The sequence below is a fragment of the Petromyzon marinus genome, chromosome 11 (assembly GCF_048934315.1).
Source record: "Petromyzon marinus isolate PM22_M1 ecotype Great Lakes invasive population chromosome 11, UKy_Petmar_22M1.pri1.0, whole genome shotgun sequence".
In the NCBI taxonomy this organism is placed as follows: Eukaryota; Metazoa; Chordata; class Hyperoartia; order Petromyzontiformes; family Petromyzontidae; genus Petromyzon; species Petromyzon marinus.
This window is the reverse complement of record NC_133677.1, coordinates 5,673,459-5,684,248: the sequence shown is the minus strand read 5'-3', so window position 1 is coordinate 5,684,248 and position 10,790 is coordinate 5,673,459. Positions and strand designations below refer to the sequence as shown.

The window sequence follows — 10,790 nt, the reverse complement described above, 5'->3', positions numbered from 1 at the left end:
CCATGCCGTACAAGGCCCGGACCCCGGTCTTTCGTTTCGTGGTCAAACATCTAAATTTGCTCGGGACGTCAGAGGATTTTTGAACCACAGCACGAGGTCCCCCTGTACATGCAGACAGCACCGTGGAGTCTAGCGGCGGGAGCCGAGTAGGGGGGAGAGAAGGGGGGGGCAGGAGAATGGCTCGGATTGAGCAAAGGTTATACGAACATTATTGGCACAAAATAAAAATAAATAAACTCTCGCACTGCCCGCGTATTTGCACGGGATACACGGACGGGGATGGGTGAGTGGGGTGGAGGAGTGGGGGGGGGGGGGGGGGTAGGCGTGACGCCAACACGCACGAACCCGGCTCAACGCTGATGATGTCATCACGCACCGCCGTGCACTTGCCCGACCGCGTGCCAGCCAGCAAAACTTTCTAAATGTATAATGCTGTAGCGGCACGAGCACGTGTTTTTGTACGTGCCGGTCCGTTCTTCCCGGCCTCCAGCCAGCGAGTAAAACTATGTTTAATAACATGATGTGATACGCCAGTTGTTGAGCACAGACCACAGGGCCCAAACAAAACAAAAAACTGTAAAGAGGCCAGTAACAAACAGCGCTTCTCATTCTGAGCAAGAGGCAACAGGAAATTTCCAACGTCGAGTATTGCGGGGAAAGAAACAGGATGAGACGTGTTTTGACCTGCAGTGTGGTAAACAGCTGAGACCTCCTCCCTATGCTAAAGCCAGCACCCTCCCACCCCCAGCCCACACTACTAATTATTACATCCATTTAAACAAATATTGGTGGCAAAACATCGTACAATTAAGCGGTGGGCGTCCCAGCCTTTCCTCACACATTGTGTACATTGCGGGTGAGAGCTAGAACGGCACGCACGACAGGCAACATACAGATCGTATCGATACCCAGTCCGTGTTTAGCATTTGTTTAACAACTACAACTTCGCCGCGTTGTATTTTGCCCTCTCTCAACGAAGTCACGCTACGTGCACGGTCCCGTGAAGATCGAGCGGCACAGCAATGTCCTTTACAAGAATCCACGGTGAGAATGTTGTTGTATATTACGTGTAGGATGTACGTTAAACTTGCATATCATTTGGGTCTACGCTCAACGTCTTTCGCGACATTTTACCACGAAGCAGTGCAGTACTGATTTGCAGCAAATGTGAATTTCCGATTTTGCGCGGCTGTCCCGCGCAGGGCTTGCAACACGCGGTGCACAAAGCGAGCAGATCACGTTTTGCCAAAAAGAGAAGGGAAAAAACTAAAACGCCCCCCGAAAATTTTTTTTGCAAGCGTGACGTCATTTGGAAAGCAACGTCAATCATTAGCATGTGCTTATATATGTGTGTGTGTGTGCAGTAACGAGAGTCTTGCAGCTCCAGCAGCAGCAGAAGCGTTCAGCTATAAGCCTACAAACCTGCAAAGTATCCGTGGAAAGCAAAAAAAAAGCATCAGTAGAATCAGACATAACCAGGTACCTTGGGGAGAGGGGGGGGTTGCTGTTAGTTCAGTCATTATACGGAATCTCTGAGCTGCCAGCGCTTTTTCACAGCGCTATTTATAGAGTCGATGCTCTACACGCACACATTGGCGTCACGAGAGATGACCGACCAGTGGCTGGACACGTGGGTGTATATATGTCTGTGTGTGTGTGTTCGCGTGCCGCCTTTTGCCGCTGTCACTTTCTTGCGCGCAGTTCTGCGTTGGAGTGAAGCCCGCTGTGGTGGTGGTAGCAGCAACGTTGAAAGAAGATTCGACGGCCCCCCTCCCCCCCATTCATCATCGAGCACCACCGCCACCATCGTCATATTGGTGTGTCTATGTATAGCCCTTTACATGTATGCGATTCGCGGAGAGATTCGTTCAGTAACACGCCAAGGAGGACGCTTGACGCTCTTAAAATGCTGCGGTATTTTTGTTTTATTCAATGTGTTTTTAAAAGTTTAGCTCACTTTATACGCGATTATATATCGGCATAGAAATCTCAGTTTTCTCGCAGTGCGATTTTAAATAATATCACAGCGTATTAATATATTTAGGGTTGTATTATTTATTATTACAAAGTAGCGCACAGCAGACACACGCTAAGTTACTTGAATGGATAACATCCCGTGGGCTAGGACCGAAGCCTCCAGTCGGTTTCGAAGACGGGCCAAATAAGAGCGACAACATGTTTGTGACTCACGAAAACTCAACCTCACATCTGAATGGGACTTCGGAAGGCATCGGCAGCAGCAACGTGACGAGTCCAGCCGTGGAGCCGAGAAGAGCTGTCACCTTGGCGCTGGTCCTCGGCGCATTCATCATCTTTGCCATCGCAGGCAACATCCTGGTGGTCCTCTCCGTGGTCTGCAACAAACACCTGCGCACCGTCACCAACTACTTCATCATCAACCTGGCGAGCGCCGACCTCCTGCTCAGCACCACCGTGTTGCCATTCTCGGCCACCTTCGAGATACTGGGCTACTGGGTCTTCGGACGGATCTTCTGTGACATCTGGGCAGCGCTAGACGTCCTGTGCTGCACCGCCTCCATCATGAGCCTGTGCGCCATCTCCATCGACCGCTACATAGGGGTCAGCTACCCGCTGCGCTACCCGACCATCATGACCGAACGCCGGGTGCTGCTCATCCTCATAGCCGTGTGGGTGCTCGCCATCGTCATCTCGGTGGGGCCCCTGCTCGGCTGGAAGGAGCCGGCGCCACCAGATGAGACCGTCTGCGAGATCACGGAGGTGCCAGGCTACGCGCTCTTCTCGGCCATGGGCTCCTTCTACATTCCGCTCGTCATCCTGCTGGCCATGTACTGCCGGGTGTACGTCGCGGCGCGTCGGCAGACCAAGAGCCTCGAGGAGGGCATCAAGCGGGAGCGCTCGAGCTCCTCCGAAGAGGTCACCCTGCGCATACACAGGAGGACGATCGCTCCGGGGGAAGACTCGCTCAGGGACACCAGCAAGGGCCCTCACTTCAGGAGCTCCTTGTCCGTGCGGTTCATGAAGTTCTCCCGGGAGAAGAAGGCGGCGAAGACACTCGGGATCGTCGTGGGAGTCTTCATTCTCTGCTGGCTCCCATTCTTCATTGCTCTGCCCATCGGTAAGCCGAGCCCCCCCCCCCCCTTGAAAGCACTCCACATTCGTACAATACCTTGGGTTAGAAATAGACCGGGTGGCCTTAATTTGTAGATGAAGGCGCAGCCCTGCAATTTACTTGCTCACACCACTGCTGACGGAAGGCTCTCGACTTTCGGGAGCCCCCTCTCGTGCGGGTACATTGGCCTACTCTTTCACAGACCAGATGGCTCGGAAGAGGTTGGAGTTACCCACACCTTACCCCACCACACTCCCCTGCCGATCAATTAATTGTGTCGTACCTATTTATACTGCGTGGTAGGACAGAGACGGGGTGATTTCAGAAACTTTCACCATTGCTTGAGCTGCCGCTCCGGGAAATCGAAACGGTGACCTCTGGATTGCAATTCGGGTGCGCTAACCCATATCCTCTTTCATTTTAATAAACAGGTAATACGTAATAATCGGATGTAGCAGTAGTGCGGTGGTTGGTGCACTGCGCTCTTAGTTTGTTGAGTGGTATCCGAACCGATCCTGGTTCCCTGCTCCATCAACTCGCACTTACCAGTGTTGTGACGTATGGTCAAATAACCTCCCATGGTTGACAACGTGGGGAGACCCTTCATCCAGCGGTGGATTAACAAAGCGATGTCACGTGATGTTTAAAATTTATATTTAATTGTTACCATTAAAGATTATATCACAGCAATATCCGCCCTCTCCCCCCCTCCCAGAAATGCCTCAGTGGTACACAATACTTTTTTTGAGAGGGTCCTGCTACCCTGGGATGGTTGGCTCATTTTGTTCATGGGAGTTTGGCTCTGTGTGGTCGGACACAGAAACCCGGAGAACACCCACCACGCATGAAACAAGGCGTGCGGCATGAAACAAGGCGTGTGGCACGCAACGATGCCACCTCCTGGCTACACCTCGAAGAGCCACGACTTATACCTACCTGAGTTCCTAACTGCCAGGCTTTCAAAAAAAAAATCCCGCTTAGCTCCCAAGATCCAACGAGGTCGGACGCGTTCGGAGCGAGTTTGGTTGGAGCCACCTCATGCCACAGACCACGGGTTCGCGTCAGATGTTCATGCTGCTCACGCAAATTAAACGACGCTTAACTCATTACAGATGTTATGGCAGCTTCTGGACTATTAATCCCGTTATGGTATCAATAATATCGACAACCCGTTTTAATTGCGAACAACTTGTAACATTTATACAATTCAGAAAGCGCTTTCACTTCGTAAAAAACACGCTTTTTTAAACCACGTTGCGTGCATGTGTGGGTTGATCGATGTGTTCCAGCCTTTCCAGAGGATAATAAAAAACGGCTGCAGAGATTGGATGAGTTCCATTAAATTTCGGGCACAAGTGAGTCAATTCACCTCCTCCCCATCGTTTGCGATGCGTGGGAGTTAATCTCTTGCGACGAGAGATACACAGCGTAATGGGAACGATGTGTTTAGTTTAAATTATGCCTCTCCGGACACATAACCTAGCCGTGTTGCAAATATATCCTCGTGTAACTCATTGCTTTGTGAGAGTTTCGCGGAACTTTATAGTTCACAATTTTGATAAATGCACAAAGGAACTCGATTTATCACACTGCGGAGTTTTGAACCAACGTAAATTTTGGACATGCACTACATACAAATCGCCTTCTTGCATGCGAGCAGTCCTCGACCGCATGTCTCCTGCCGTCGCCAATGCCAAAGCAGCACATTTCAAACCCAACCATAAAGTAAACAAGAACGATTAGTGACCCTATAATTCACATCGCTGGGCTCTTCTCGTATTTTGTTTTTAAAGGGGCAGCCAAATTCCATTGCTGTACTGCACTTGAGCTCTCTCGCATATGCTGCTCCACGCCTTTGTCAACCTGCACTGACCAGCGAGGTTAAGTATGTTCAATCATTAACCACGATCCGCACGGAGTGGAGAGGCCTTAATCTAGCAGTGACTTGACAAATTGATGTACACGTGTAGGTATTATGAAAACAAATCCGCATGCACACAATGAGTGTATAACTATGGTGCAGGGTTTAAGGACACGTTATTTTTCAGTGCTGTGATTCAATTGCGGTGTTTTATTTAATTCACAACCATAAGCCAACCCATTGCTGCATGACGGCCTCGGCACGTCGTGTCGGTTGTGGGAGTTATTTTTATCCATACTTTACCATGCTGGTTAGTGCAGGTTGGTAAAGGGGAGCGCTGTGCCCTTTTCAGATTTGTTTGCAATGGCTAGTAATCAAGTTGTCTGGTGCTCATAACGCAGTGCTATGCAACTGCACCACCGCTCCAACATTCTTCCCTTGTTTACTAACCCTAATTGTTATCTGCAATTGCAATGTTTTGCACTTCTACTCGTACACATACAATGCCCTGCACTGACCAGCGTGGTGAAGTATAGTCAAACATAGCGTGTGGAGATGCCCGCGTCCGGCAGTGTACTGACATAGGGCTGTAAATTACGATCAACAATATAAATGTAACACGATCTCTTATTTGCATGTAAAAACAAGCGTCATAACATTTAAATAAAGTAACGTGAACAGATTGGGTCACATTCCCGTATTTGCGAACGTTCCTTCTTGTGTGGGTGTTCGATTAAAACGTGCTGATGTCTCTGTCCAACACCAGCATTGGGGCACGACGCCAAGACGATATTTTAATTGTCAGTTTTGCAAACATCTACGGACGGTACAACCCGTAACACACATCGGAGTGCCATGCAGGAGAACCGTTTGTGAATCTGGCCAATCGCGTGTCGGGACATCACAAGAATGTAAACACGGTGTGCGCGCATTACACGCGTACACACGTATTCGGATGGCGTGGGGGCAGACGCCAATCCTAAGGCTCGGGGTTGGTGGATCACACAGAGATGGGAAACCATTAGTAGGCAACGAAGCAATTAATGTTCACGAGGGGAAGCGTGATCAGAAGGGTTTAATCGCGATACCGACATGTGCGTGGGGCACTTCTGTCGACCACCAAATCCCAGTCTTCAGCCACGCACAAAAAATGCTTCAATTAAAACTAGAATTATGTCTGAATAATAACATTTTTCACAGAAAGACACTATTCTGGCAATCGCCCGAAGATGCTGGATGTAATTACCAGCGAAACGTCGTATTCGAATTCTAAATGTTGTTATTTCACTCTTCAAACACACCGGTGGGCTGAAGAAGTAATTAATTGGCGTTTTGTAAAAAAAAAAGCTTTATTATGAATAATACTGGTCGCGAAAGCCTACGTGTTAAGCAAGACACTACATTTATTGAAATGTTTTCGTATGTATGTTGAACTTCTTTCGCACTGTACGTAGCCAACCGTGCAAATCGGAGATGCGTGCCATCATAACCATATTACTAATATCAATAATCAAGATGTTATCGTTAATTTCACCTAGACTCAAGAAACAAAAGTAGCACAATGTATGAGATTCCGTTTTGTCCACAGCCTTTATGTCTCCGTTCAACTCCGTAATTACGTGCTATGAATAAGGGCCATTGCCCAAAACGTCACCTATAATAGATTTCCTTTACGGGCAGTGTCATTGACGAATGTTTTGAGTTGTTTGTGTGGATTGTGCACGTGCTCCACTGCCATGCCGCCATCATCACCGAATAATTTAACTCGGTAAATGGTTGCATATTAACTTTTTAAATTGGTCGCCAAAGACACCTACCTATGGATGGATGGGTGAATTCCTAAATATACACTTTTCTTCAAATGCGTGGATACACTGTATTCAAGACACGTGTTCTTCATCGTGCTACTTCTGCTGAAAGATGTATGCAACAGCTGGCTTTTAAGTAGGTGATGGATGCTCCTCTGTGCACACAGTCGTGGTGGCGAGAAAAAAAACACTTCCCTAACGCATTTGCTTTTTTTTGCACCCCCAGGTTCATTCTTCCCCTCGGTGAGGCCATCGCAGACCGTGTTCAAGGTGGTCTTCTGGCTCGGCTACTTCAACAGCTGCATCAACCCGCTCATCTACCCGTGCTCGAGCCAGGAGTTCAAGAGGGCCTTCCTGCGCGCCCTGCGCTGCCACTGCCGGGAAGGGCAGCGGCGGCGGAGGCAGCCGTGGGGTCTCCACCACGCGTCGTCGTCGGGCAGCAGCTACAGCGGCGGTCGCAAGGGCAGCTCCCACCTCTCCCAGCTCCACGAGGTCCACGGGGGATACAGCCCAGACGGCCTCTGCGAGAGGAGCCGGAGCCCCGATGAACCGTCGCCGAACTCGCAGGACAGCCTCAGAGGCTGGAGGTTGCTCAGCACCTCGAAGGCCCTCAGCGGCACCGCGCTGATACTGGAGCGGGCCAATTCTCCGCAGCCCGAGACGTAATGCTGAACGAATTTCCGTTGAGCGATTGTACCGCGTAAGTATAATCCGAAACGTCGTATGTGCTGTATATCTATAATATATATTAATTGTGAATGTATATATTGTTATTAATATTATTATGGTAATGTGTTTTATAGGTCACGAAGCGTAATTAAATTATTGAAAAAATACAACCCGATGTGGGGAAAAAATACATTCCAAACTAAAGGCATATGTCAACGATACGTCTTTGGACCACGTTTAAGTGGCAGCTGTCGCATTTTCTCCTGGTCTGTAACGTTTACAACCTAAAGTAGCCTACATATGAAGATGATGTCGATTGTGTGTTGGAGTGAGAACTATAGGCCATCAATTCTCGTGCGAATTAACACAAAACTGGACGCTAAAAACAGACGCCCTTGGGATTGTCTTGTCGGTGTTATTTTAAGGCCCCGACTGCATTTTAATTGGACGTTCATTTGTGTAGCGTATGCGAAATAAGATATGAAAGAGATTTTATTAGTTTTCTTGTTTAACTGAGTCAAAGCAACTCGTCCAGAATAATAATAATTAAAAAACGATGGTGCCCTCTTGTGGTCACACATTGGTATTGAATTAATTTTGTACCGTATTTTTGATTGTGCACCACGGTTGTTTTCAGTTTATTTATTTTGGTATAGCCCTGTGAGCCATTCGGCTCTTGAATCGGGTGCGACCGCAACAAACAAAAAAACACGAACATGAAAAACATCTTAAAGTGACTATGTGTGACTGTGCAAACAGAAAATCCAGGAAAAAAAACAGCAAAATATTCCTGAAAAAAGCACCGTACACCAACGCCGTGTTTGCGGATCGACGTTTTTGTTGTGGTCGCAAAGTGCAAATTATCCCTTTACTGTTATTGTTTGAACTCACGACGACTTTAAAAGAAAACTACAAATGGCAATGTCAGTGATCGCTTTACGTGATGTTTACCGTGTAACACTCCATGGCATTATATGTACCTCCAAAATGTACAAGCATCGGTGTGCCTCGATTTGATAAACCGATGTCAGACGTTGTGAAGTTGTTGATAAGCCTGTAAGATATCAACTTTGTGAATATTGGATGAAGTAAAACAATAAATATGTACGTGTTGAAAATATAAAATACTTAGAATGATCTTGAGTTACTCAGGAACCTTGAACAACGGGTTATTTTGTGCTTGATTTCAACGTTTGCAAATATATATGTATTAACTTTGTCAATCCACTGCAGGATGAAGCTCTCAACAAACAATGTTGGTCATGGAGGGGGCGAGGGGGGATTGTTTGACCATACCTCACCATGCTGGTCAGTGCAGGTTACTAAAGAGAAAGACAGTTTAGATATTACTCATCAACTGATGTCAGCCGTGGCCAGGAATCCAACTCAGGAAAATGGGTTCCGAGCACACTGTACAACCCACTACCCCAACGCTCTGACCTTTTAAAATGATATAGCCTATAATTTTTTTTTTTATATATATATATGACACATGCGTTCATAAAAATGTGGATCAAAAGTTACAACAAGAAAAAAATACAGAGCTCATGTGCAAATGTTCTGTATAATGAACCTCAATGTAAATAAGATGTCCACGAGTTAGAATCAAACTTTTGATGTGGGTAATTATGGAGACCATTTTAGAAGGCATTTTTCTAAAAGCATCTCTCCTGGCATTATTACTTTCAAAGCATATTTAATATACTCTCACTACTGAATCTAATACGGTATGTTTACTTTTTGCTAAGACATTACTGAAATGACATGATAGTTCAAATGGTAATGGTTTTTTGAGACTCTGTATCAATGTTCAAGACTGCTGTAAAAGTTATTTTTTTTGCTTGTACCTCATTGTTGGCCTCCCTCATTTACGAATGCAGTTAGCGTTTCTAGTCAATTGAAATACATAGGGACGCAAATCAAAACCACGTACAGAATGAATAAATAAAAAATACTTTTTGCAAAGCCAATTCACGATGTTATTTAGCCCCACATTATGTTTACACTACCCTACAATAGAAAACCACAGGCTATAAATGGGTGTGTGGTGCAATCGTCAGTTAATTTCAGATTTAATGAGTCCGTGCACAGCCTCCCTGTAGCTCGCTGAGTGGGAGTCTCATTTTTTTATGTTCCCCTGACCCAGAAGGTGATGAAAGCAACATGCTTGCTCCAAATTATACACCACTGGACCTTGTAATGCAATCGCATATGGAGATACGCAGCACAGAATTACATTTTCTAAGCACGCAAATGGTAAGAGGGTCGGCACTTGGGCTTCCACATGTGAATGACCTACACAGATGGTCACGTAGAGGTTACGTTCCTGCAAAATGTTTTCCGTTCGGCCATGCCCTAACCGAGACAACCAGATCCATACCGCCCTTCCTATGGCTCTAACACCGGAAACCATTTGGCTGCTCTGAAGCTTAAAGAAAACTAAAGCCCAACCAACCACACGGTTATGCTTTTAACAGGCAGCCTGTCCGCTAGCATTCCTTCTTAATACTTTTTTTTGGTAGATTGGTGTTGCAAAGCAAAATGCAGACATGCTTGTTTTCCTGAAAATAAACTGCAATGAACGGTATGTGTTCAGTTGATTGTTGTGCTTGGGGGACGTGGGGGTTTCCTTGGTCTTCCATAATCCCACCCAACTTAAGATCATCGTTGGCCCAATTGTTTCCACAACAGCATAGTCATTACAAACTGGTACCAGTTTTTTTCTTGCATTCTACAGGGTGGACCATTTTATTATCTTAAACTTAATATTGTTGCATGCCAGTGTGTGTGAAAACAGACATTCATAAGCAAAGGAACAAAAAATGTTAGGGGTCAATGAATTTGGGGGTCACAAGACATATGGACCACCGTGTATTGTATACAATCGTTTTCTTCGCCTGTCAACTCGGCTCATGAACTACTGTGTGTTGTTAAACCACGACAGTCCACGAATTTAGCTGAGATTGTATTTTGTATTTATCCCAGGAGGCGTTTCCACGACAGAATATCAAATCTCTCTTGCGGTTCAGGTTTGCTGGACATACAGGTTATTCAACCCAAGTGCCGTGACTCAGAAACCCACTGCAAAAGGGTGTACAGGGATTGTTTTTCTCGCCCTCTGTCTCTCTCTCTCTACAATGTTCTGCCTTCCAGCCCAACATGAAACATGGATTCAGTGCTTCTTTACTTAACATACGCTTGAGCAGTAATCTCATTGTACATCTGTTGTAAATGTACCCTACGGCATATCCACTTGTACAGGAATTTACGACTATAATGAGCCAATAATGTCCGTGTGTCCCGCGCGTGACGTCACTCCACGTCGAACAGCCCCCCTCATTAATAATCATGAGCAGGTGAC

General features: G+C 46.4%; 1 protein-coding gene across 2 annotated transcripts; it reads left to right on the top strand.

Annotated features, from left to right (window-relative positions):
* The first annotated feature begins 1,343 nt into the window (after window positions 1–1,343).
* On the top strand, window positions 1,344–10,016 carry LOC116941300 (alpha-1A adrenergic receptor-like). 2 transcript variants are annotated; one of them, XM_032952207.2, is made up of 3 exons: window positions 1,344–1,479; window positions 1,702–3,097; window positions 6,987–10,016. In XM_032952207.2, the coding sequence occupies exons 2-3, from the start codon at window positions 2,176–2,178 to the stop codon at window positions 7,424–7,426; spliced, it is 1,362 nt and encodes a 453-aa protein (XP_032808098.2). In that variant the 5' UTR covers window positions 1,344–1,479; window positions 1,702–2,175; the 3' UTR covers window positions 7,427–10,016. The 2 variants fall into 2 exon arrangements, with proteins under 2 accessions (XP_032808098.2, XP_032808097.2); XM_032952206.2 differs by lacking the exon at window positions 1,344–1,479 and having other exon boundaries at window positions 1,487–3,097.
* Window positions 10,017–10,790: the final 774 nt, after the last annotated feature.

Bases quoted from the DNA above. Each gene is read 5' to 3' on its own strand.
- LOC116941300 (XM_032952207.2), top strand. From the start codon at position 2,176: ATGTTTGTGACTCACGAAAACTCAACCTCACATCTGAATGGGACTTCG. The intron at 3,098-6,986 runs GTAAGCCGAGCC...TTGCACCCCCAG, and splicing joins CTTCATTGCTCTGCCCATCG to GTTCATTCTTCCCCTCGGTG.